General features: G+C 40.1%; 1 protein-coding gene across 3 annotated transcripts in view; it reads right to left on the bottom strand.

The window, feature by feature from the left end:
- Ctnnal1 (catenin alpha like 1) overlaps nt 1-27,744 on the bottom strand; it is a 62,159-nt gene that overhangs the window by 1,339 nt on the left and 33,076 nt on the right. For all 3 annotated transcript variants that reach the window (XM_063261161.1, XM_063261169.1, XM_063261153.1), the window contains 10 exons: nt 25,640-25,726; nt 21,635-21,793; nt 19,836-19,928; nt 16,773-16,923; nt 11,688-11,725; nt 8,793-8,840; nt 8,550-8,704; nt 3,826-3,874; nt 774-830; nt 520-633 (listed from right to left, as the gene is read on the bottom strand). In XM_063261161.1, the coding sequence (XP_063117231.1) occupies nt 520-633; nt 774-830; nt 3,826-3,874; nt 8,550-8,704; nt 8,793-8,840; nt 11,688-11,725; nt 16,773-16,923; nt 19,836-19,928; nt 21,635-21,793; nt 25,640-25,726 (951 nt within the window). The remainder of the gene's footprint in view (nt 1-519; nt 634-773; nt 831-3,825; nt 3,875-8,549; nt 8,705-8,792; nt 8,841-11,687; nt 11,726-16,772; nt 16,924-19,835; nt 19,929-21,634; nt 21,794-25,639; nt 25,727-27,744) is intronic.

The following is a 27,744-nucleotide window of genomic DNA, read 5'->3' as shown; positions in this document are numbered from 1 at the left end:
AGGCTGTTTAGAATTTTCTCGAAACAGTCCAAATAGTGGCTGTGAAACTCCTACTCTGCAGTTCCTTACATTCTGCACATTTTCTTAGGTAAATTGGAAGCCCAGATGGAGATGTTTGTGGCCAGACAGGTGGAAGCCTCAAGGACTTCAGGGTAGCTGCTCAGTGCTTTGGAATTACTCTGTGTCCAAAAAGCTAATTCGGTTTGGTGTACCTGCTGTTCTCTGCAGTCGATTATAAAGCAGACAATAAATGATTCTATCACTTAAGGCATGAAAAATAAATTATCGGGGCTGGGGATTTAGCTCAGCGGCATAAGCACCTGCCTTGGAAGCAGGCGGTCGTGAGTTTGATCCCTGGTACCGATAAAAAAAAGGAAAAAGAACAAAAAATGTAAACAAGAAAAATAAATTATCCTTCAGGGTGAATACTTCCCCTGAAAAAGCAACTGGAGCTAATCTGATAAGGACAGAGGTCTGCTAGTTCACATGCCTACCTGAATAACCCACCCTCTCTTTTACCTTTAGAAATACTTTATTCTGCAAAGATGTTTTAGTTACTGTCTGGAGCTGGTGGCATAGAGGAATTAGCTTGTTTATTTCCAGGAGAAGCATAAGCTTGTCATCATCTTTCAGCTGAAATGTAATTGAGGAAGTTACAAAAACTTCACAAAACTCCATCTTTTAGTTGTAAATATCTATCTTAAAAATATATTAATATGATAATATGTAGACATAACATTCCCCACCAGCACCAGGCAGGTGACATATGTTACCTGTTTGGAAAAGACTTGCACACTTGAAGTAAGCTTTAATCCTTCTGCAGCAAAAGCCTGGTAGAAAGGGAGAGCATCACTATCTTATGTTGGTGTCTTATGGGTAGGTATTCAGAAATACACTCACAAATAATTTTTATATTGTTCTAAAAATATAATAGACATTTTTAAATAATGTATCATAGAATTCCTAATGTTTTTGCTGTGCCCAGGAAAACAGAAAGGTTTACTGGATTCAGGAGTCTTTCTATGACCTAGTACAGAGTCAGTCCCTGGAAACCTTCCTCTGTGTGTGAGGACACCTCTAACATCAATACTTAGTATGTGACATTCAACCATACAAATTCTACCTGGGTTTCTGGAGGAATCCTGAGCTCATCTCATAATCTCCAATTTTAAAAAGGTGATAAATCTCGGAGCATGAGATAAAGTTGAGAACTGCTGCTTCCACCTAGACAAGATTAAATTTGTCACCTACAAGCATTCTACAGCCAGCTAGTTTGAGAGGAACAATCTGGTTTGCTTTTTGTTGTCCCAGATTGACGGGCTACCATGCATTTTACAATTTAGTGAAAAGAACAAGGATGATAAAAAGTAGTGAAAAATAGACTAGACAGAAAATAGGAATATTTCAGATGTTAGAATGAAATGTAGAATATTTTAGAGCAACATCACCAGGTTAAAGGGATGAAGGGTCTTAGCATTAGGTGGTAACCATAATAAGGAAGAGAACAAGGCAAGTCTGGGAGTGATTTATGAAAAAAACATGTTTTGATAATAGGCTAAATAAGGAGTATGAAGAAGGAAGCAATATTTCAGGTTTTTACCCTTTTTTCACCAGCCTTAACACTTTGCTGTTATTGGATACAAACATTTTTAAGATCAGGCTTGCATATTTCCCTGTTGTTTGCAAGGGAAATCAATGAGCTTTACATCTGGATTCTAGCCAAGGTGGAATATTTACTTTCCCATGTGTCCCCATCGTTCCACATTACCACTGGCTGTTTTGCATATATGTTCTCTTCCTTTTTAGGCCCTTGGGTGTAGGATCCATGTCTGTCTCATGGAGTACCATATGTTTTAAGAGAGCCTTAAAACGAGTAAATCCCATCAGGCTCAGTGATGCACAATTGCAATCCTAACTACTCAGGAGGCTGAGGCAAGAGGATAGCAATTTCAATTTCAAAACCATCCTGGACATCTTAAGACTCTTGCCTCAAAAAATAAAAAAGGCCCGGCATGGTGGCACACACCTGTAATCTCAGCACTCAGGAGGCTGAGGCTAGAGGATGTTTGTGAGTTCGAGACCAGATGACTACAATGTGAGTTTAAGGCCAGCATAAACTGCATAGTGAGATCCTGTCTCAAAAAGCCAATAAATAAATAAATAAAATAAAAAAGGGCTGTGTGTGTAATTCACTAGCAGAGTGCCTCTGGATTTGATTTCCAGTACTATAAAACAAACACCTGGTAACTCCCATGTCTCCATTTCAACATAAGTCTTGTGTGTTCTACTTGCCCTTTGGAGTCAATATGAGCAAAACAAAATACTCTAAATCTTTCCATCCTCTAAATGTTATGTTCTCCAAGTTCTGGGTTCCTTTTCTCAGCAAATGGGACCATCCTTTACCAAGTGGTCCAGTCTGAAACCCTACAGAACGTAAGAAAAATCAGTCACTGCTTCTCAGAACCCACCATGCACTTACACCGTCATGACTGGAAGAAACCTTCCCTGGCCTACAGAGTTGTCATTTTCCTCTGGCCTGCTCCACTTACCTACAGTTGCTTCCTTATTTTTCTGTTTCATTTAGCCTACCCTTAGATGCCAGGGCCTTTGTATCTGTCCTTTCTGAAGTACTGTACCCCCTCTCACCCATCTCTTGCTCAGTCTCTTGCTTCACTGATGTCTCTATTCTAATGTCGCATCCTTAGAGAAGTCTTCTGACTACTCCTTTGTTACCATCGTATTCTTATCGTGTGTGATTTTATCTTCAAGAACCTACATCTGTGCATTAGATATTTTGTACTGTCTCTTCCCACTACAATATAAGCTTCACGGGAACTGAGCTTTGCTTAGTTCTCTTTTCCACAGAGCTCCTATTTAGCAAAAAGTACAAGTTCAGTAAAAATTTTTTGAATGAAAAAGATGCCATTTTATGGTCATCACAGTTGGGAACAACCAACTGGTTTAATGAATCCACTCCTCCAGGAAAAGGTGAGTAGTACACACCTGGAACAGACATAGACCAAACTCAGAAGAATGAATCCCAGATTTCAATTCAACTGCTTTAAGGAAAATAGCTCTTTTATAGTCTACTTTCAGAAGAAATATTTTCTGCATTTCTTCTATGTTGACAATCATTTCTTTAACCTGAAACTTTTCCTGAAGAAGTTAGGGTAGAAGTACACAGAAGCACCAAAGGAAACCATACAGGAATTACAATTACAAAGTGATAAAAATTTCAACTTTCAAATGCAGGAATACTCTCAGCAAACAGGCTCACAGGGAGAGAAGAGACATGAATAGAGTTTTGCAACCTTGCCAATCTTAAGACATTACCTGGAGGGAGGTGTATGTGGGGTTCCATTAGATGCAGGACAAAGAAAAGGGCTAACATCTATCTCCATAAATGCCCAAAGCAGCATAAATATGGAGGGAGAGGTCACTAACAGGCAAAAATAACCTCTACTGGTCTTCAGCCCGTGACAGAAGCTTTCCTATTCATTATCTCATTTAATCACTATCACTCATCCAATTCAATATTGACAAGTCAAAAGTCTTTCCAGACCTTTGGAAGGTACAAGGGATTGTATTGGCTCACAGGTATTGCAACTACTATCAATAAAGTACATTCAACTTCATCCCCATTACACTTATGTTTCTTTCTGATAAGCAAGAAAGCTCCACAAAATGTTACAGCAAACCTCTACTTTTCTACCACTCACTGCTGCAAACATAGCCACATGACATAGGAAGTCATTTAAAAAGCCACCTAAAATTCACTTTTTGCTCAGAAGTAGAGCAGCAGCATAAACAGAAAGTAAAGCATACCTCTAGGTGATGAATTAAATCCTGGGAAGTTTTCAGCGGCCCCTCTCCCCTAAAATAGAATGAATTTTTAAGAAAGTAAAAAAAGTTATTGCCAGGATATTGGTTGTATCATATTAAATTTAAGAAATATATATTAAATTTCAAAACATTTTGTGTAGTAAGAGTTCACAAATTTTGAAGGATAAAATGCACAGACTCATACTGACTTTAAAAAAAAACTTTTGTGAATTTATTTAAAAGTGACTAATATTTATTACATTTTAGGGTACTCTTCTCCCCAGTGAACATCGTATTTGTTAATTTTATTATGTAGCAAACTTAAAACTGACAAGTTAATTTTAAGTTCTATTTGTCCTTTTTACTTTTTTTTTTCATTTTGCTCCATGAATGAAATATATGAGATATCTTAACCAAAAGGCTGTTATTACATAATGGAAACAGGATCAAAGCAAAAATCAGGAAATTCTCACTTTTACTTGTAATTTCAACTCTAGCAGAAACCCAGTCCAGCTTTGATGAGACACATTACTTAACCTTTAATTTTCCCTGTAGAAAACAGTCATAATAATACTTGTGTTACCAGTCTCATCAAGAGATTGAAAATATCAAATTATAAACCAGTAAGAATTCAGAGATCTAAAAAATGAAAAGTGAATTATAAGAAAAAGAATAAATGCATTAAGGGGAACAGTGGCAGTTAGAGATGTGGCTCAGCAGTAGCGTAGCAAATGTAAGATCCTGGTTCAGTCCCCAGTATCCTGCCTTGCCCCCCTCCTCAAAAGAGCAGTGGACTGAGCATAAATCAAATCTGCACTCTAGCAGCAATCAGCTCTGCCACTTAATAGCTATGAAATTTGAAAAAATCACTACTGTTCTCTGTTAAACAGAGGATCAAATGAAATCATGAAGCAAAATCCACTTTAAAACCTAACAGGATGGACTCAGCAGCTCAGTGGTACTGCACTGGCCTTATATAGGTAATGCCGTTGATTCAAGCCTTACTAGAGCAACAGAGGAAAAAAAAGTCCTGTATGGGCTGGGATTTAGTTCAGTGGCATAAGTGCCTGCCTCACAAGCGCGTGGTCATGAATTTGATCCCTGGTACCGATAAAAAAAAAAAAAAAGTCCTGTAAGGTCCTGGTTAGGCCTAGTATTTTTTAAACTATAAAGTACTAAAGAATCCTAAAAACGTAAATTATCAATAAATATGACTTATTACATATAAATTATTGAGAAATCATGTAACTTATTACAGTGAGTGTAAGCAGTAGCCTAAAGAAGGGCTATAGAATTGCCCAGGAAGCTGGATATGGGAAGGCCAACAGCTGGTCTTAGAAATAAGTACCTAGATGAGGTTGGTGAATCACACCTTTTAAAGGAAAATGGAAAGATAGGGGAAACAGGTGTATAAACCATGTGGATACAAAATTAAAAAACCAATCTGAAAAAATAAAAAAAAAACACCAACCGGAGTATTTACCACAGGAGGTAATTACAGGACCAGGATTTGCCTACATGATACTAGGTATTCATTTAGTACAGAAAATTCCCCTTCCTTGCCAAGTCATCATTTCTAGCCACTAACCATATTTTAGAACAAGTCTTAACCCACAGAGCTCTTGTAATCCCTACCCATCATGGACCTTAACCTTGATGGGAAGTACCATATCCTTTACCAAACTCTACTGTTTATTCTGACTTTGAAACAAAAAACGCTGAGCATCTCATCCTGAAATACTCTGAAATAAAAACTAATTAATATGTTCTATCGGGCTGTAATCTGTATGTCACGTTGCCAGGCAACTCAATGTGTGGACCAGGAGTAGTATGTGCACGACTGTGCCACTGGGCAGCATGGGACAGTCCCGTCTATGACATGAGCTGCCAGATGGGACAGTCATGCATATACTACCAGTGGTCCAAGCTGCCGAGAATGTGTCAAACAGGCAGTGATAGTCTTAAAAGAAATGCTGATGAAACCTTGGGGAAGATTTTTACATATCAAACTAAATTCATTAAGTTAATGTATTTTTTCCAGTTTTTATTAGTTAAAAACTTTTTTAAAGCATCATTTTCATGCCAATTAGTCCAAAAGTTGGCATTTTTGTTATTTCAGTAGTCTGTTGAAATTTATTGTGCGTACAAGAGTTACATTTTGTGTCCTTTTGTAGACTTGAGCCATCAGGTTTTAAAGAAGAATCCACAAGGAAAAGAAGCCAACAGTCAAGCTGGGAAGACTCAATCACAGGAGAACTTTGATAAAGATGATATAAGAGCCAAAAGGGAACCAACAAAGAGGTTTAATCTAAATGATAAGGCATTAACAAATGATAGGTAAAGAGCAACAGTATTATGAACTTGTATCATTTGTGCCTTCTCCCTCCAGAAACATTATTATCTACCTGGAAAATGAAGTTTCTTAGCTAGGAAATGCACCTTCCCTGCCCCCAGTCTTCCTTCTGAGGGAATCTCCACAAATCTAACATCCTCATCACTCCTCCACTGCCTTACTTCTTCCTCCCACCAAAAGAGTAGATGCTCATCTTTTCACTCTTCCTGACAACTTCGCAAAAATAATATCGATATTGCAGTTCTTTCTTTTCCCCATTTCCATTTGGAAGTAAAGCTGCTATCATGGTTTATGGCCCCCATATGGCCCCCAGGCCTCATGAGTTTGAATCGTGCATTTGTTATTCCGTCATTGTCTAGTGCTTGGATTGATGGTGTCAGTGCTCCACCCACAAAGGGGTGGAGCCAGGATGTGATGTAATGGCAGGAAGAAGGTGTGTCTTGCTCTTTGCTGATTCCTGCTTGCTGTTTGCACCCACCATGAACTGCGGCCCAGCCATGCCAGCCTGCCTTGGAGCCAACTGAGTGTGGATTGAAACCTCCAAAAACTGTAAGAAATAAACCTTTTCTTTCCCAACTTTGGGCATCAGGTATTTTGTCTCAGCCACGAGCACAAAGTAACTAAGACAGCTGCCTTGAGAGATACTTGCTCTTCCAACATGTTTATAGACATTCTGCCTCTGCGAGGTAAGATGTCTTGGTTTCATTTGCAGTTTTGCAGATGGAACCCAGAGCCTTCAACACCAAGCTACATCTCTAGCCCTTTTTATTTTAATTTTAAGACAGGGTCTCACTAAATCACTAGGTTGTTGCCCCGACTGGGTTTGAACTTGCAATCTTTCTGCCTTAGCCTCCCAGAGTTCTGGGAGTACATGCATGCACCACGTGCCCAGCAAACATAACATTAAGTCTAGAGCTCATTTTTAAAAACCTACTTTGCCTGTGGATATAAACTACATTCTACAGTACCAGTTTTATTAATCTTTCAAAAAAATGAGTAGGAGAAGGGTTAACCAGAAACCATCAAAAGTAGGTATCGGTTGTCTTCCAGGTTTCAAAAAAACAAAAAGACAGATTGCAGAAAGTAAATGAAAAATTTTCACTTGCTTCTTTTTTTTTTTTTTTTTTTTTTTTTTTTTGTCTTTTTCCTTTTTATTGGTACCAGGGATCAAACCCACGACTGCCTGCTTGCAAGGCAGGCACTTATGACGCTGAGCTAAATCCCCAGCCCCTTCACTTGCTTCTTAATAAAACTCTAGAACTGATCATTAAACACAACATTTTAGTTAAGTGGAATTACTGTACAATGTGTATAGATTATAGTCATGAAAGACTACGGAATCTGATCAATTCTAACTTCAGTGAGACATTTAAGCTGGGTATGGTGGTACATGCATATAATCCCAGCACTCCGGAGGCTGAGGCAGGGGGACCACCATGAGTTTGAAACCAGCCTGGGCTACATAGTGAGTTTAAGGCTGACCTGGGTTATATGGCAACATTCTGTTTAAAAAAAAAAAAAAAAACGTCGGGGTGGGGGGGACTTTAATTAAGAGCCTTGTACTATGACAGAGAACAGAAAAAAGAAAGATAACATTTGGAAAGTTCTTATCTCCATAAATGAATGCTGCTCACAGAAATTTGGCAACCTATAGAGGTAGGCCTCATAGCTCCATTCATTGGTGTATGTTTAATCAATCACTCTAAAAGTTATAAAAGGCATGCCCAATCAGGTGTGATAGTACACACCTATAATCCCAGTTACTCAGGAGGCTGAGGCAGGAATATCACAAGTTCAAGGCTAGCTTGACAACTTAGTGAGACTATCTCAAACAATAAGAAGAGCTGATGATGTAGAGTGTGGTGGTCCCAGAATCACAGGCTGAGGCAGAGAATTGTTAAGTTTGAGGGTTGCCTGGGCTATATACCAAGTTCAAGGGTACCCTAGACTACATAAAGAAATAGATTTTTTTAAGAAAAAGTGTTGAAACTAAGTGTAGCTTAGTGGTAGAACACCTCTGGGTTGACTCCCTAGTTCTGAAAAAAAAAATGAAAAAAGAAAATAAAAGGCATGTTCTCCAAACATACTGATGCTGGCTAAGACACACCAATGTGCACAATGACAAAAGCATAATCTAAAATTATTTCACGATTATGGAAAGAGTGGTGCACAGACCTAGAAAAGGAGCCCTCTTAAACCTAACTTAATTAAATGTATCTTCTTTCTGCATCTGCTGAATTATCATAACTACTTCTTGTTTTTTTTTTTTTACATATATGCACTGGCATTAACCCATCAATGATTTAACACAGCACTTTGTCTTTTATTGCATACTGTGATAGTGATTATAAAAATCAAAAGGAAACAGCTTTACCTGGTAAATAAATACAGAGAATAGGCCAGCCGGGACATGTTCCGTCCGTGTCGGACAATCTCATTCTCCTGATCTTCCCACTTCTCGAGCTCACAGTCGGCATCAGAAGTAAGCAAGCCCAGCTTCAGTCCAAGCTTTGCTATCTTGGCTTGCTCCTACAAATGTACATCACATTCACACCTTCTTGTGACTGAGGTGAACAGAAGATTAGATGTAAGAGGATCAGAAAGGAAGAAGTCTTACCTCAGAGTCAGGCTTGTCCGGCTTCAGTGACTTGTTTACGTTGTTCTTCTGTGACAATAAAAAGATTGCAGTATCTTAGAAGGCAGTGTATTTAAATATAAGGGAATTCTACAGTTACAGAAAGCATAACTTGTAAACACCTCACTTTGATTGACATCATTGTTGCTAATCCTGCAACTCACATTGTAAAGAAATTATAAGAGAATTTAAGGTTTAATATGTGAACCAATGTTCAATGGTTTCCTATTTTTGGAAAGCAAGTTTGTTTTTATATAAACTACTTGGAACTCAGAACATATAAACCTGTTTTTATATAAACTATTTGGAACTCAACATATAAATTTGTACTAATTAGGTTATCAGCCTAGTCCACGGATAATTTACTTGAAGAAGACAGTACTAGGAGAGATCCTACCACTACCAAAAGCAGTATTTCTTTGAAAATATATTTAAAGGTGCTCTGGGGATGATAGCCCACATGGAGCATCCCTCCAAGTCTGAGAGCCAGTGGAAGCTACCATAGTAGAGCCAGGAATTCTTAGAAGAGCCAGAGACAAAGAGTGGCCAGCAGACAGAAAAGTCATTTTTCAAAATAGAAACAGGGGTAAAAACATAAATCAGGTTTGTAGTCCCATTCAAGCACACAGGTGTAAATTACAATAAAACAAAACACTCATGTGCTTATCTAGCTTAAGAGAAACACCATTACCAGTATCTCTGAGATATATACACAGACGCTCCTCAACTTACAATGGCTTATATACTGATAAACCTTTCATACACTGAAACTGTCAAAGCCAAAGCTGAACTGAACACCCTAACCCATGGACCATTACAGCTCCTCCATACAGTACACTGTAGATGATCAGTTATTTTCCCTCCAGACCACAAGGCTGGGGTTGCGGCTTCACCGCACCTGCCCAGCACCATGAGAAAGGACCTGTAAGCAAGCTTGGGAACAGATCAAAATTCAAAACTCAAAGTGCGATTTCTATCAAATTATTGTTTTCGCACCACTGTAAAGTGCAACAGTTCTAAGCGAGGGCCATCTGTGTGTGCACGTGTGTGGCGTCAGATACCACAAAACATCTGGCCACCAACAGACTACATACACAATGGTGCTCTCCTAGACTGTACTACCTAGCCGTCTTAGTCCATCTAAGTGTACTCTAAAATCTATTAATAAGCGTTTCTCAGAACAAGTCCTCATTGTTAAGTGACACATGCCCGTGTGTGTATGTGTGTGTCTGTCTGCCTCAGCCCTATTTTGTTTCCCGTATTATAACCTATACCAATGATTGTTACTTCTGACCAGATATTCTGTCACCAGGTTCACTGCAACACAAAACTGCCTCAGCTTTTCCCTTTGCCTATCCCACAGTTTAGATCAGCTCATTGATCTAAACTAAAGATTTTTTTAAAATGATATTTACTGTCAAAGTAATGGGTGAAGCAAAAGGACAGAATGTAAGTATATAGAAAGAAACAGTAGTTATATACACACCACACAGACACAAGCCCTCTCCCGGCTCCTGAGGAGATAAATGGGCGTGAAAAGTGAGGTGTGTCCCTGGCTCCTCCTGGACCACTGCATTGTCCTTATCTCTCTCCTTGGTTTGGTAATGCAACTAATAACGCAGTCGAGAAATTTATGGACAGTCTCAAGGTTTTAAGGGTTTGTTTTATTTAGAATTTTATTCTTATCCTTTAAGATTAGTTGTACTTTCATTATTTTTACTTTAAATTTTACAAATCGGTGATATTGAGGTTTTTAATGAAAGCAGACTGCCGCAACAGGCAAAGGGTCTTAATGACATGACCAAGCTTCCTGCCCTCTAGTGGACACTATTTTGGAATGCAGCCCAGATGCATCAGTGTTGGTTATGTAAAGCTAATACTGAGCATCTCAAATAGCACCAGCCCCAAATCTGCTTCCCAAAGATAACTACAATGTTTTAGGAATATAGTTAGATGCCCAACGAAAGGAATGGTTCATGATTCTGAATTGTTAATTAAAAATTTAAAAGACAGAAATCCAATAAAATCTTTGTTCTACTGAACCACTTAAGAACTCTGATATTTTTTCTTTTCTTCAAAAAATAATTTTGGGAACTGAATGGTGGCACATGCCTATAATCCCAACACTCAGGAGGCTGAGGCAGGACGATCTCAAGGTGAAGGCCAGCCCGGACTACATGGCAAGAGCTATCTCAAAGGAAACATTTTTTTTTTTTTTTACTAGCTCTAAGTCACAGCACTTGCAAAAGTCTCTTATCCTCATATGCTTAAACTCAGTAGGATATTAGCTATGATGCGATCTTGTTGGGGTTAAGTTGGACGTAAGCACAAAATAAACTTCTTTCCATACTTTTGAACTATTTTGAGGTGGTTTAATACAGAGAAACTGTCTTCCAAACAATGCCACAAAAAACTTTTGCAGTTTAATACTAATGATTTACACAATTAAAAATAAAAATAACAAAAATACCATCCTGTCCATATTCCCATCCCTCATCACCGGTCCTCTCTCCTGACACGATCACCACCATCACAACCAATTCTCTCTCCTGGCCCCATCGTGAACATGTTAAGAGCCTAACCGTATTTGTAGTGGAGGAAGGGTAGGAATAACAGGCAGTGGAGCATGATCTGTTGGCCATGGGGGAACATGCATATAATCCCAGCACTTGGCAGGCTAGAAGACTACTGCAAGTTCAAGGCCAGCCTGGGCTACACAGTGAGTTCAACATAACAAGACCCTGTCTTAAAAATCAATCAATTCTCATGAAAAAAAAAAGCATAATTTAAATTTTGAATTCATACACACACACACACACACACACACACACACACACACATATCCAAACATTCTGAAATGTACAAAATTCTACTTACCATTGGCTTTGGCAGTGAAAGGTAGCCATACTTCTCTCCTACAAATAACATATATAGTTTAACTTTTTCTATTATTTACATTTACTTTTAAAATATTAAATGGGAAAGTTAGTACACTATATTGGTGATTTAGCCTATAACTATACGTGGTTGAGAAATAAACTGACTTGGTGACAAACATGATGCCTAAACACCACTTCTCTGATGGCCAGTCTCTCCAACATACAGGGAGAAAAATAAATGTCTCACTGACATGGACTTCCACTTACAATTGGCTTCGCACTCAGAGCACCTTTTACGGAAGTCTACCTCTGTCAAAGCCAGAGACTTTTTAAAACCAGTACCAGCATCGGTGCTTCTTCCTTTTCTGCACGTACCCAACCAAGTCATTTACAGCTAACCTTATAATGCGTTCTCAGTCAAGGAAGAGGACAACTTCAGTAAACCAGAAAGGAAGGTGAGGAAGCACATAACAGATTGTTTGGGCTATGAACTGACACAGGGCATGAAACACAAATAGCTAAGAAAAGGAAGCGGAGGGCAAAGCCCACTTCATCCCTGCCTCATTTATAGCATTTCTGGTGTCCAGATCATGAACAGCCAGGTTACAGTAGATGACAGATGCTTTTTTAACACTAGTCTGTGATGTTTAGGTTAAGAATTTAAATAATCTTATACTGGGAAACACTGTGATCCCCTACAGTGCTCAGGACCCTCAACTCTTCACATCCACTCTCCAAAAGGAGAGAGGGGTGAAAATCAACCGTTTGGGTCTGTAATATCTCTAAGATACAACAGAGTTAAACTAGAACATAACACAAAGAAAAGAGAGCTATAATCGGGTTTGCTACCATTGCCATCTACCTCGTAATATTTATTGCTTGGCAGTTCCAATCCCTGTGGTCCTCTTTTAAATACTTGTTTTGTTCTCTGTTCCCATCCAGGTTACAAGTAGAAGAAACCATAAACAGCCATACACAGTGTATATGGTCAGTGACCATATACAGCCATGTAGTTTCGATTCTAGTCTATCCATAGTGAATGGCAGACCCCATGCTGAGGAAGAGTAAGAAGTCCAAGTGTGAGTTCCGAGGAAAAGGAAAAGATCAAGACCAGTCAACAGCTACTGTCATGGAGCAAGAATTAGGAACCTCAGCACCATGTACAGTTGCCTACTCTGACCTAGTCTGACACCCTTGTTTTACAGATGGGAACTGAGGGACAGAAGTTAAAGGACTTGGTTCAAGGCCACAAGATGGTAAAAACAAAAATAAAACATGTTATCATTTATTATACTGTAAGCATCATGACAAATGATTTCATAAAAAACTGAAATTTAAAGGACCAGCCAATGTGCCCAGACCTCAGTTGCAATAGGTTATGATAGCCAGTTAACTCGTGTAATTTAGCCAGCTCCATTCCCAGCTAACAGAAGAAGTCTCCTGGCTCTCAGTTGCTTGTTCCTTGGGCGACACCTTTTGAAATGCCTAGAACTGAGATCTTCCAGTCATTTCTGGAACTTCGACAAAAAAAGAGAAAAACTCAAAACTGGGAGCTGCAGTTACAAGCGTTTTTTATAGAACTGGTTCACTCTCATCAGAACACTTAGGGCTGGGTTAAGAGAGTAAGCGGCTGATAAATTTCAATGTTGGCATCACTCAAATTCAGTAACTCCCACTGCTGTCTCCAGGTTACTCAGGGGGAGCCACTGACGTAAACTTCTTCAAACCTCACATACAGTTGGAAATATAACCTGCATCCAGGTTGCTGAGAGGATTAAATAGACAATCCACATCTAGCACTTACGAAGGACCTGCACATAGTAGGCCCTCAGTACATGGCACTTACTAGTATTTGTATGGCTGTGTCATTATGCTAGCAGACTTCTGAATGATCATCCTATAATATTACCCACACAGCACTAGCAGCTTGCAGGTTTTGTTTTGTTGGTTTTTTTCACTCAACCTCTTCCTTTTTTATAGAGGCTAATCTTAGTAGGAGAAAGACAACTCAGAAAAAAGCAATGATGGAACTAATGTGGCATCAAATGTCCAATGAGAGAAATCTTTCAAAGGGTCAATTCTCCCCTGGAAAAACTTTGAGCTTGCTTTGTACAGACAAACAAGGGTGAGGGCAGTCAAGAGATTTTCTATAGCCAGGAGTGAAAGGACCTGCTTCTAATCCCAGCACTCTAGGAGGCTGGGATCACAAGTTGAGGCCAGCCCGAGCAACGCAGCAGGTAGCAAGTCTATCTCAAAAAAAGGTCTGGAGATGTAGCTCAGTGTGAAGGCCTTGGATTCAATCCCTAAGGTGTGCAAACAGTGGCGGGGTGGAGGATACACTTTTCTGTGTGGGGCCGGATGAGCTATTCTCAAAGCCCCAGAAAGTGAAAAGACATAGGAGAGGAACATCAGAGACTGGGAGAGGTAATGATGAAGGGGAAAACCGGACCTGGTGATTCCTCGTAAGCTATTTATTTAGCCTTACTGTAAGAATAACTGTGGTCGGGATACTGATGAGAACAGAAATAACAACTTACTAGGAATCACTAGGAATTACTCAGAACTTACTAGGAATGATTTCTAAATCTTCACACCCACTGTATGAGGCAGTTATATCATTATCAGCCCTGAATTACAGACATAAAACTGAAGACAGAGACATTAAATTAAGAGTGAGCAGGGCAGAATCAGAACCAGGCAATCTTGTTTTAGAGGTTGGTTTTCAAATTCTCCCCGATTCTGTCCTTCAGCATGAGATGATTACTCAAATCCGAGCACGAGGAAGCAACACCTTGAGGGCAACAGAACTTGGGTTTGCCTCTTCCTCAAGCTTCTCAGCCTCCGTTCACTACTCTAATTGCTACTCAGAAATTGTTCCAGGATTAAGGGAAGGAATAACTGTTAAAGGTGGCTTGCGGCTTGCTTTTTTTTGGGTGGGGAGGACACTAGGGATCCAACTCACAACCTCACACTTGCCAGGCAGGTGCTGTGCCACTGAGCTGTATCCCCAGCTCTAGGGATGGCTTTCTTAATAGGGAAAATAAAAATAAAAGAGGAAAGACAGACCAAAAGAAAAACCAGATAAAACTGCCAGGCTTACACAGAGTGAGGATCCCAGACACAAAGAAAACGGCACCTCAGGCCCTCGGTCAAGGGACTGAGACAAGCAGAGAAACCTGGGTCTATTCCAGTTTCACAGGGGTGAGCCACTGGCCCAGGAGGACAGGTCAGTACAAGTGCTGACCATTCAGCCACAATCTGTTTTTACGGGAGAAGACACACCCCACACAGAGTAGTATGACAGAAACCTGGCCCAAGCCCCATGGTCCCCTGGCAAAGGAGCATCCACTGGCCAGGCTTGGAACCACATCCCTTCTGGGCTGCAGCTCCTAGTACACCTTTCTTTCTTTTTCTTTTTTTTTTTTTTTTTTTTTTTTTGTCTTTTTCGTTTTTATCGGTACCAGGGAACTCACGACTGCCTGCTTGCAAGGCAGGTGCTTATGCCACTGAGCTAAATCCCCAGCCTCCTAGTACAGCTTTCTAGTGTACCTGGCCCACGCCTGCAAGTGATGGAACGCATCATGTCCCAGAAATACAGCCAGCCAGTCTCTGGCTCTTTTACAGGCAATGTCACTGGATGCAAAAGGGGCAAAGACAATGTTGCTCAGGGCTGTAACGAGAGGCCGGCAGGAGGAAGACACAGTCACGGAAACCTTCTCACCCGGAACCCAGAATTACACCAACCTCAGTCTGTGCTCACACAGGGCTTTCACGGCAGGCAGAAGCCCGAGTCCACTCGGCCTGAGGCCTTCTTTACTGGGCCAAGAGTACTCACATTGTCACTCACACTCACACCCGGGCGAGGGGGGCTCCCTGTCTGAGGGGCTTGGCCTAGCAGGAGCACTGGCTTCCCCAGACCAGGCACCCTGTCACTCGCTTCACTTCCTAACAATCTTCATGGTCCGATGACTGCTTTTCCTTAGATGTGGAGCCATTATGTCACATTTCAATATGTGCAAACTTGCTTCATATAAAAATTCCTAGGGGCTGCGGGTTTCGCTCAGCGGTATAAGTGCCTGCTTGGCAAACATGAGGTCATGAGTTCAATTCCCAGCACCAAAAAAAAAAAAAAAAAAAAACGAAAAACAAAATTCCTGTGACTAAGAATACTTTTCAAAGTTTCAAAATGATATAACATTCACACTGACCATCAGAGAATTCTTTATAAATGTGGTAGCACCATAAACATTATTTTACTTACAGGTGGTATTACATCTATAAGTCTATCACTCCATGATTTTTAAGCAAATTAATATTTATCATAAATGGATATTTTAATATGAATTATTTAAATGTTATTCAGTAAAAATAAATATGTAATTTGATGTTATAACTTTAATAACTTTTTTTTTTAAAAAGATCATGCTTTGACACTAACACAAATCATTTGAGGAGAAAAAATATTTCTAAAAAACAAATAACAGGACATACAGTACAATGGGAAACAAATAAAACTCCCAGTGGATACAAAATAAAGAGTAAAAAGGATGCCTTCTTCTATACACTGCATGGTGCTGTTCTACATGCTGTAGAAATAGCAAGGAACTTACCCGCCCCGCGCAGTGCTCCAAGTTTATGTGGTCATCAAGGAAACAGATTTCATCCAAGTAGAAGGAAAGCAATTCAAAAACCAAATAACTACATTCATTTCATTATGAAAGTAGTAGAATTAAATCAGAGAATTTCTATAATACAGAAGAGCCTTGTACTAAAGTTAAACAACAATTTAGGGAAAATCTTAAAAATGACTTAATTTCAATAGGAAAACTAGAATGTTAATTCAAAGAAATGTACTTACACTACAGTATAGTAAAATTTATTGCTTAGATACTATAATAAAGAAAATCAAAATATCATTTTTCTGTGAAAACACATTATTCTAAAAATTCAGGTGGGCTATAACAAGGTAATTAATTTTGCAGCCAGGGATTAACACTAAAAAACTAACAGAGATACTAATAGAGTTAATAATATATAAAGAAAAAATGAAATAACACATTGCACTATGTGGACAGTTTCTCACCTCGTCTTCCTTCAAACACATCACTAATCTCTCTCAGCAGTGTAGACATGTCACTAATTTGAGACTCCCAAGCTTCACAAAATACATCCAGGTTTTCTTTAGCAATTTTACTAGACGGATGCAATGTCAGTGTTTCAGCAGCAGAAATTATCTAAAAAAACACAACACATAGACGTATAAATTTTAAAATCTTACACCTCAAAAATCACACTGCAGATCAAGTTAAGTCTGTACTGTTCAACTCAAAAATGATAGCCAGGCGGGGTCAGGAGGCTGAAGCAGGAAGACTGAAAAATCCAAGGCCTGCCTGGACAACTCAGTGAGACCTTCTCTCAAAACAAAAGATTGTAAAGAAGCTGAGGAAGTAAGTATGTGGTAGCATGCTCCTGGATTTGATCCCTTGAATGATTAAAAAAGAAAAGATAACCATGAAAACCATGAACTAGTTTCCACACAGAAGCCTTATGTTGAATAACATGGTAACACATTAATAGGACAAGTCTGTTGTTTTTTTAAATAATGTGATCTATGGAAAATGACAAATTATTACAGGGAAACTAACATGACAATGTGACAAAGCTGCATCAACATGACTAACAAGCTTTGTTGTTGTCCCATGGACTCTTACAGGATTATTCTCTCAGTGGTAAACATGGGTGTGTGTAAATCACTAACATGGCTGGTCAGTCATGTGCCAGGCACTGTGCCCATCTTCTAGGTGCTGGGAAAACAGCTGTGAAGGAGAGATACATGTCCCTGTCTTCACTGGGCTCACACTACAATGAGATGAGGCAGATATTTAAAAGATACAACTTACACGATTGTTAAAGAATAAACCATATGCATAAGAAAGGTAAGGAGAAAGGAGGGGCATTAGGTGATCACAGCAATATTCTAAGTTAGTTAATCACTGAAAAGGAGAGGGAAACGGGAAATACTTGGAACGAGGTTTGCAATACTTCTGCACTGCGGGCGGAGCAGCCGGTAGAACCACAGTGACCAGGCTGACATAAGTAAGAAGCCTGTCTGTGGCCGCGCAATGGGAACAGACATGGCAAGAACGGGACTTTCTCTGGAGTGGAAAGGAAGCCACTTTCTGGAGTGTGCAGAAGACTGAGGCGGTCAAAGCCAGGCTAGCTAATAAGGCCGGCACCTTGGAAGAATCAAACCCAAGTGCCTGGGGGTGGGTGGGGAGAGGGCACAGTCCCCCAGGTATGGGCTTGCCAAGCAGATGGCACCTCTGTGAGAGGGACAAGGGTCCTCTTCTTCAGAGAAAGCAGGTACACAGCTTGCCAGGGAACTAGAGGTCAGATTTCAGCACTGCTGTCCTCTCTACTAGGGACCTCTGTACTGTTCAGTTGTGCCCTGAATATGATCTAGCATCTTAAAGGATATATAAAAATGATACTGCTAAGGTAATAACACCCAGAAATAAGTATAAATGATCCCAGAGGCATGCTGTACTTCCTTAAATCAGAGACAGGTAGCAACGACCAGAAAACAGGCTTTGGGAACAAAAAAGCCTTCTCAAGAAATAGAAATTATTGACAGGTTCCACCTCATCCCAGGGAAGAAAATATGGCCATTCCTTCATCATTTGCTGCAATGGGAAATAGCCAACCCCAAACTGAAAGAGAGTAGGAAGGGCCTGGAGCAAGAGCTGACTGCACAGGGCAGGACAGTCAAACCCTCTGGTTCTGGTAAAATACACTGGTGCCAAAGCCTTAACGAGACTCAGGCCGACAGGCAATACTGAAGTTGCTCTCTCCCAGTGAACAGAGGTCTTCAGTTTGCTTTAGTGCTCGGCAGATGGTCACTCTGGAAGCTGACTCACACAGCTCCTGCTTCCACGATAAGCCTCTGACACGGTTCTTTACAGGGAAGCACATGGTCATTCCCCCAGTGTCCAACATGCTGCAGGGCACACAGCTCCACAGTGCCTAGGTCTGTGTCACTGTTGCCAGAGACCCGGGGTTCAGTATCTGTCACCTAACACGGCATCTCAAGAGCAAGTCCTTTGGTTGTCCACAATAAATGAAATACGAACACCTGGAAAACTGCCTTTTAGAGTTTAGGCTCTAAAAAAAGAAAAGAAGATCTGTTCTTTACTTTTTCCTTGGACGTAACATGGGACAGGGACAGTATTAAGTGGAATATCAATGTTAAAAGAGTTTTGAAAATTATAAAGACAAAGTCATGTTATAGAAAATTCATACAAAATAACTCAATCTGAATTAGCAGAATTCATTTCTGCAGATTCTCATGTAGTAATTTTCAAATGTACACACATTTTATAAAATAGCAATTATAGTATACGCACGAATATATATACTGCTATTTCCCTTACATTTTAACAAACCTTTTTGATGCTCTTATCTCTGGTTATCATAATTACTGTATTACCATTAAATGTTTCATTTACCTAATTTAAGATAATTTTTTGGTTTTCAATTGAATCTTACTATAAATGATGTTGTAGAAAACACTGTTTTGTTTTGAAATCTCCCTTTATCCTTAGGAACTGTTAAGCTGAAATGAGTGAATGTTTTTACAGCTTATCATGTAAGGACAGCTTACTTTCCAAACATGTTATAACAATGTGCATTACAAACAGCTTTAAAAATACACTAAACTAGGATTTCTTTTTCTTTTCTTTTTTTTTTTTTTTTCTTTCTTTTCTTACTTTGTTTTGTCTTTCTGAGACAGGGTTTCACTATACAGTTCAGGCTGGCCTTGAACTCACCTTGTAGCCCAAATTGGCCTCAAATTTACAGTGATCCTGCTACCTCAGCCTCCTGAGTGCAGGGATTACAGGCATGTGATACCACATCCAGCCTTAAGATTTCATTTAAATGAGCCAGTCTGCCATCTGCCAAAATGAGTAGCTAATCCAGTGCAATATCAGTCTCATTCAAGCACATTACCCACAGAAATTTCCTTCCCTTTCTTTCTCGTAGATTTGGGCTTTAGTTCTAAGGAATCCTTTGTACCTCCCTTGTACACAATTTGCTACGATACTCAGGTTAGACATAATACAGAAGGAACAATCTGCTGCTGTCATACCTGTTGGCCAGTCACCTGAAATGTCTCTTCGGCATGAATACAAGTTATCTCAAGAGGTTCCGTCCCAGATACATGTCTCAGCAACCGACAAGTCTACGAGAAAACATGTCCACAGTTCAACTTTCACACTCTCGTCCTTCTCAATACACTGTATCACTTCATAATTAAACAGAAAACTAAATTTCACAATAAAATTTATTAATGCTCATAACCATAAATTTGGACATTACTGAGATTATCACTACATGAGTCACCAAGAGACTCTCTGGGATGAAAACAGGAACCAATAAAGGTATAACATACTGTTTCTGCTTCCTACCCGATCTTGAGAAAGTGTTCTAGGAATTATGAAAGAATCTAATAGTGCCCCACACCTTCTGAAAGAAGAAATTTAGCTCAGCGAAACTGTCAGTTACCACAGCTACACATTGTTTCTACCAACAGGCAGCACTTCCCATCATGATCAGTTAAGCACACCTTTCTTCTTAGAGATAACCATGTACCAGGCAGACTGATGTCATGAGTAGAAAGTCTGCATTAGAGGAAATTACTGAACATCTTGAAGCTTAAAATGAAGAAAATCTTTAAATTTTTTAAAAAATTATTTGCTTTGGGATTTCTATAATTAGCAAGTTTCTCTATAGTCAAAATATTTGGTTTATAAAGCATCAAGACTATTAAATTACAGAAATAAATCTACAGTCATTTTAAGAATGTTCCCTAAAGATTTCTAGGCCACTATGTTAATAAGTAAAGGACAGGATGCTGATTGTGTTAGCCTAAAGGTTCCTTTTAACCATGCGTCTTTGTGATTTGTTGAGCAGGGTACATTAACCTGAATGCAGCTAAATGGTGCCTATCTGTGCTTTTATAAATGTTGGCTTGGACATACCTCTTACAGAGTACACAAGAGTTCAGAATTGTTCCAACATTTTCAGTAGGTAAAAGGCTTATCATAGCCATTAAGAAGCCAAATTAGAATTGTAACAAAAGTAGCAAGTGAGGTACCAATAATACACAACAGACATTGGAGAAGGAGAAGGGGAGGTTCAGAGAAGGAATCCTGTGTGAGATGTCCCCTCTATACACATCCTCATCTTCTCTCCTCCCCTCTCATATCTGCTTTTTGCCCTGGGAGACTGAGGTTATCTACAGCTGTGTCTGGCCAATGGGAAGCCCAGCAACAGATGAGCAGAGGCAGGAGGGAAAGGGCCTTTACTCCCATGGTTCCTCCCTGGTGGGCCTTCTTGGGCCATCTGCGTGCCAGTTCCAAACATCGCCACCCTTCCAGGGACTTTCAGAGAACCCTGCAGGTTCCACCCCATTAACCTCAGCCAGGGTGGTACCCGCTCTGCCACCTGTCGCCCCAATCACTGCGGTCTCACTATGGTTTCCGCTCAGTCCGTCTACACAGTGCTGAATGGCTCGCTTACAAAACCCTCTCTAAATGATCTTGGAGTGAGTGGGCCATCTCCTTCCTGCTGAAGCCCCAACAGATTCAGTCAAAGCAGTCACACAATGGCCCTCTATTGCCCTACTCCAAGGCCAAATCCCTCTGAGAGGATAAGGGAAAGAAGATTAAGATGTGCACGTGTGGGTTCTAGCACTTTTTGTCACTTCGTTTAAATGCAAGACTGTTAGGAACAGGGCAGACATACACTGTACCTTCAAGATTCCAAAGGAGAGAGAGAAAATGCTCAGATGAATTAACCGAGGCTGTCATCCTGCTAATATTCCCTCAACAGTTTAGCTATGGAATTGTAAACTACAGTTTCTTTAGCACACAACCTGTTACTCACCTCAACCAGCTGATCCTTCTGTTCAGAAAGTTTACAGGCATATTCAGCCAAAGCTTCTAAATTGCCTTCTACTCCATTAAGTTTTAACGCTTTTAGAACCACGTGGTCTGCATGATATTTTAAGAGCTCTGTGGCCAGCTGCATTGCTGTGCTATGGAGCTGCAGGTGTGGGGAGTGAGGAAAGAAAACAAGGTTTTATGCCAAGTACCTGACAGGCACTTTGAAAGCTAATGGCTACAAACCTCAAAAGTGGTCCCCCTTGACCCACCGAGAGTCCCCAGTGGTAACAGCAGAAACCGGGTAGCACGAGGGAAAGAAGACATTCTCCTGAGGGAAGGGGCGACATCTATGCATCTGTACCCTTCATTCTAGCACTCTTGCTGTTCATGGAAGATGACCTGGCCATCCAGAGGCTGAGAAGACCAGGACCTTGTCCATCCTGTTATCAACCAGCACTTCCCACATAGTGACAAATGCTTCTGCTTTTCTTTTCTATCTTTCTCTTTTTCACAAGGTCTCACTAACTTGCCCAGACCATCCTTCAATTTGTAACCCTCCTACTCCAACCTCCCAAGCAGTTGGTGTTATAGACGTACATCATGGCACTCAGAGCTTTTGTTCGTAAAGTTAGTGAGGAGCCAGATGCAGTGGCACATGCCTATACTCCAAGGAGCCTGAGGCAGGAAGATTGCAAGCTGAAGGCCAGCCTGAGCTACATGGCAAGATCTGTCTCAAAACGAAGAGGAAGAAGAGAGTTAGATGTAGCTTGGAGGCAGAGCACTTATCTAGCATGAACAAGGTCCTGAGTTCAATCCATGGTACAATTTGGGAGTGGAAAAGAGTTGGTAAGAAATGAAACAGTACTACAAATATTGTATTCAGAGCATTAAGGGGGAAATCAAACAGTTCATAATCATTTATAAGTTTCTTAGCATACTTCTGAAGTTCCAATGTGAGATTCATTCAATTAGGTATTCAATAAAATATAATGAAATATCAACATCATGGCAGATGCTGGAGGCTGGACAAACCTCGATGACAAGATAGATCCAACTCCCATCCTCAGGGTTACAGACTATGTTAGTCTGCTATCCAGAGGAAACTGCATGGGCATGATGACACACACCTGTAATCCCAGCACTCAGGAGGCTGAGGCAGGAGAACTGCCACAAGTTCAAGATCAACCTGGGATACCCAGGGAGTTCAAGGGTCACCTGAATTACACAGCAAAACCCTGTTGTGAAAAGCAAAAAAAGAAAGAGCAGGAAGAAGAAACTTGTTTCCCAGCAGAAACAAAGATAAAGGATAACAAAAACCTGAAGGCTTCATTTCACTTGATGGCACAGATCTGAAGCACAACTTACTCTCATCGGATATTTTTGTATATTAGTAGTTCCAAAATCTTTTCTTCTTACCCTCTTTTATGACAAAACAGTTGATTTGGATTTGTCCAGCAAGAGATCTAAAATATTATTCTAAGGAAAATCTGACTTTGAACCAAGCCTATTTGAATGAGGAAATTTCTTTTTTCTGGAAGTAATCCAATGTTGATTCAAATTACAGGACTTTTACAAAATTAACAAGAGGGTTGCCTGCATTCATGCAATTAAGTGAAAGTGATTATAGTCAAAAACAAAAACATTAAAATTCCTTTCCCTTTGGAAATTAAATGTCATGTAAGAACTTAGGAAGATTATGTCTCACCAGAAGGGCCCAGAGAATACTAACCCTTTACCTTAGAGACTATGAAACAGGTCCATAGAGACCTGCCAGGGTCATAGAACTCCTATAAATGGTTTTAGGGACATTTCATTATCAACTGTAAGGGAAGAAGAGAGCACAAACATGAAGCTCCTGCTCTGTACAATGTCCCGAGAGTGGGTTCACGCACATCATCCCTCTCCTAAAGAGAATTCTCAGTGCCCATTTTAGAGCTAGGAAAATAAGGTCTGTCTCCAAACAATTTTATGCTGTACTGATAGTTCAGAATTCAACAACAGTTCAGCTAAAACTGAACTGGTTGGTTTTTTAAAGACAAGAAAGCTATGTCCTTTATGTTTATCAGGATGGTTACACAGAAGTTTCAACAGAGGTGTCAGTACCATGTACGATGTATGTGTGTAGTTTACAAAAAAAAAAAAAAATTCAAAATCCAGTTTAATTCTCCTGAGCCTTTAATCTGCTTCAAAGACATAAAAACAAAAGTAGAGATAGGGAACAGGAGAGGTTTTTGAGAGGAGGGTGTGCCTGGAGAGCCAAGGGGTGATTCCTGTGACTGCGCCAGGCAGCCCTCTAAGCAGAGGGAGTAGTGATAAGGGCTGGTGACAGAAAGAGAACTTCGCAGACCTACCCAAACACATCTAGGAAGGAGAAAGTCAGCCCAAAGTCATCTTATAAGGAAAACCATCTCCAAGACTCTTCCACCCCCAACCTCCTGTCTTGTCTCCCTTTGCACAGCCTGGTAAACATCAGTAACAGCACCCACATCATGGAGAACAACAGCAGTGAAAAGGAAAAGAGACAACACCTTCCCTAAAGCTGTAGGAGGGGGAGAAGTGGAGAATGACTGTGAAGCCTGTTACAGTTGAAATTTTCCCTGTCCCTCAAGACTCCCATGTTCAGATGTGGGACTCTGGGAAAGTGACTGGCTCATGGGGGTGCTACACTCATCAGTGAGGTAATCCATTGAGGGGTTCATGGATGAATGCACTGTTGTTAGGAGGGGGAGCTGGCTGGAGAGGGGGGCTCACTGTTGGTATGACCCGGAAGGACAACTCCTCCTTTCTCTTTCTGCTTCCTGGCTGCCATGTGGAGCAGCCTCCCTTTGTTCCACCATGCTGCTTCTGCCCTACAACTGGCGATCCAAAGACTGAACCTCTAAAACAGTAAGCCAACATAAACCTCTGCTCCTTTAAGCTGCAGGTGCTTTGGGAAGGTAACTAATACAAAAGTTCTACAATTAAATGGAGAGTAAAATGCTGATGAGGACACTAGAGTGAACATTCTTATTTTCAGACTGAGATTGTGTCTCACAACTGAAAGCGGAGGTGACAAACATTTTCTGTAAAAGGCCTAGAAACAAATGCTTCAGGATGTGCAGGCCATGCAGGCTCCAATGCAACTACCCACTGTGCGGTGACTGAGGGAAGGGGTAGCCAGTGTCTACACAGACGGCAGAACTGCGGCCCCACACACCGTTTACAGAAACAGCTCAGGGGCAGGGCGTGAATGAACCTCTACCTCAGAGGGATCACCAGACTCGGCCCAGAACAGGTCACAGGATGACCAAGTTTTCATCTGGGAACAGGGAAATCTTCTCAACCTAAACAATACTTTAACAAATCAACTATATTAAGGCCCTATCAATTAAACAAAATGCACTCAGTTTAAGGTACAGTTAGAAGAGCTGGGCAAACATATAAGCTATGTAGCCATCACCACAGTCACTGTTATGGGCGTTTCCATTACCTCAAAAAGGCCTCTGTGCCCTGTTTAATAAACACTGCCAGCTTCTGACCCCAGGAAAACACTGATCTGATTTTTGTCATTTAGAATTTTTCCATTTCTAGATTTTTTCCTAAATGTATACACACACACACACACACACACACACACACACGCACGCCTTTGCATCTGGCTTCTTTCATTCAGTAAAATGCTTTAGTGATTCCTTCATATTACTGTACATATTAAAATTGTTCTTTTTTTGCTAAATAGTATTTAGCACAATTATAACAAAAGCCATTTACCAACACCACTACTGAAAGACATTTAGGCTGTTTCTGGTTTGGGCATTATAAATAAAGCTGCTATGAGTGTTCATGGATGTAAATTTTGAGAATAACAGCACTAATAAATGGTGGCTTCAAACTAACAATGGCTAAGAGCAACTTCTAAATCATTCTCTAATCACAGAGACCGTGTAATACACATGTAAAGCATACACCTGATGTAACAGGAAATTAGCAAACAATTATAAAAGGCTAAATTTCCAACTATACTTACTTCCTTCTTAAGTTCATTGAGACTATGACTGATTTTCAAAATAGTGAGCTCCAGTTCCTCAGCGATGCTTTTGGTTTTCTTGCTTTGCTAAAAATTTTAAGTACATACATAGTGTTACTTCATCTTTTTAGTTTATTATATTTCCATCTGAACTATAAATTAGAATAAATATTAATACCACCTGACTATAATAAAAGTATTGTTAAAAATTCTACATGTGTAAGGTTAGAGTAAAAAATAGAATTTTAGTTAATTTTATTTTTCTACACTAACTATAAACAGGTGATTTTTAAGTCAACTTTTAATAAATACACTAGGTCTAGAATTAATCTCTTTTCTATTTTTTTTACACATTTTGGGGAACTGTTACATGCATATAACACTAAACCTTTACTCTTGATTCCTCTTACATAGATATCTTTGTACCGGACTTTATTTATTATAACACTAGTAATTTATCCATAATACATTATCAAAATTTTCCCTTTTTATTACTAAATAGTATTCAACTTACATAATTTCCTGTTCATCTTATATAAATATCTATTACCTTACAGAAATATCTCCTCACATACCCTTATCAAATCACCCAATTTAAATCAAGCCCTCGGTATAACCCACTCTAATCTATTCCGGTTTGCAATTACAGTGTCTTAAATTTTGTTCACTTAAGGTCTCGGCTGCCATGTAAGGCCCATGAAGGCTGGAGCCACTACTGAATCCACAAAACCCGGCAGATTGCAGGTGCTGTATTCAGTTAAAACTGAAGTTAAATGCAGTGCCTTCATCGAGTGTGCTTAATACTTAACCCTCCTTCAAACCCTTTCAACACGTGATCTACACCTTCTCTTAGGCTTCTTACAGTTTTGGTTTGTTTTTTCCTTGACCCACCCTTTTCCACTTCTTTCTACATTATAAAATCAATACTGTATAGGTGAAGGTTTTATCTTATTCATCTTTACATGTCTGGTGCCTGGAATATAAAAGGTACTCAGTAATAACTCAAAAAAAAAAAAAGTAAAGGAATAAAAAAGTGCACCTCGTGAAGAGCCAGAGTCTGAATGCTTCTGAAATATAAGAAGGCCATTAATGCCCTCATAAGTACGACAGAATCGAATTCTCAACACAGAGCATTTCATCAAAAACAAAAGAAAACTAACATTCAGCTTAAAATTTAACCCTGAAGCAATTTACAATGTTAGACATGATACAAATAATTCAAACTAAACAAAACAGTGCTCAAATCTCTCATACTACTATAGGGAAAGATTCCCTGTGAATATGGTCATTTGCACAGTTGTGATGCCAAGAAAATACCAGGAAATGTGTCATTCATGTCTACTCTTTTTATTGATCAATCTAGCTGCTAAGAAGACGTCTGCTTCGTCCTTCACAGTCTGGGCCACACTCACGCCCCTTCTTCACTCTTACTCCTGAAGCTTCTGCTCATGACACCCATGCTTGTCCTCTCCCTGCCATGTGTGGTAAGCCATAGGAAATATTATTTTGACACAGTCTAGGTCTAAAGAATAAATAAATGGTGCCAGAGACATGTCTCAGGCCTCTGTCTCTTCCTTTTTAACGCACTGCTATACGAGGTTGGAAACACTGTCCATGCTGGTCCACTTCTGTTGTGGTTCTGCTACAATAGCTTCCCACGTTTTAGCACACCAGCAGCCTATCCGAAGCCTGTTAAGCAGAGTTCGCCTGTGCAGACCAGCAGTCTGCAAGGGTGAATGATCTTTTACCTGCCAGCTGCATCTATTCCTTCTTCACTGCATCCAGATCTCAGTAAATGTCCTAAAGCTCTGAATCTATAATCTGACTGGCCTCAGAGTTAAGGACTGTGCCCATTTAAATGGCCCGTGCATGAAAACTCAGGTCCCAAGAACCTCTAGGAAGGGATCCACCATTCTGCTATTCACCTGAAGAATCTTCCAGAGGTGTAAGAGTGAACTAGAGATGGTGACAGTGGCACAGAACCCAGACTGGCCAGGAGGAGAATCAACAAGTCTAGAAACATCACATCCGGGGCTGGGGATTCAGCTCAGCGGCATAAGCGCCTGCCTTGTAAACAGGCAGTTGTGAGTTCGGTCCCTGGTACC

The sequence above is a fragment of the Cavia porcellus genome, unplaced genomic scaffold, assembly GCF_034190915.1.
Source record: "Cavia porcellus strain 051 isolate PalLab524CR breed Dunkin Hartley unplaced genomic scaffold, mCavPor4.1 scaffold_1, whole genome shotgun sequence".
NCBI lineage: Eukaryota > Metazoa > Chordata > Mammalia > Rodentia > Caviidae > Cavia > Cavia porcellus.
The sequence above is the reverse complement of the archived record's forward strand: the minus strand, read 5'-3'. Positions and strand labels throughout refer to the sequence as shown.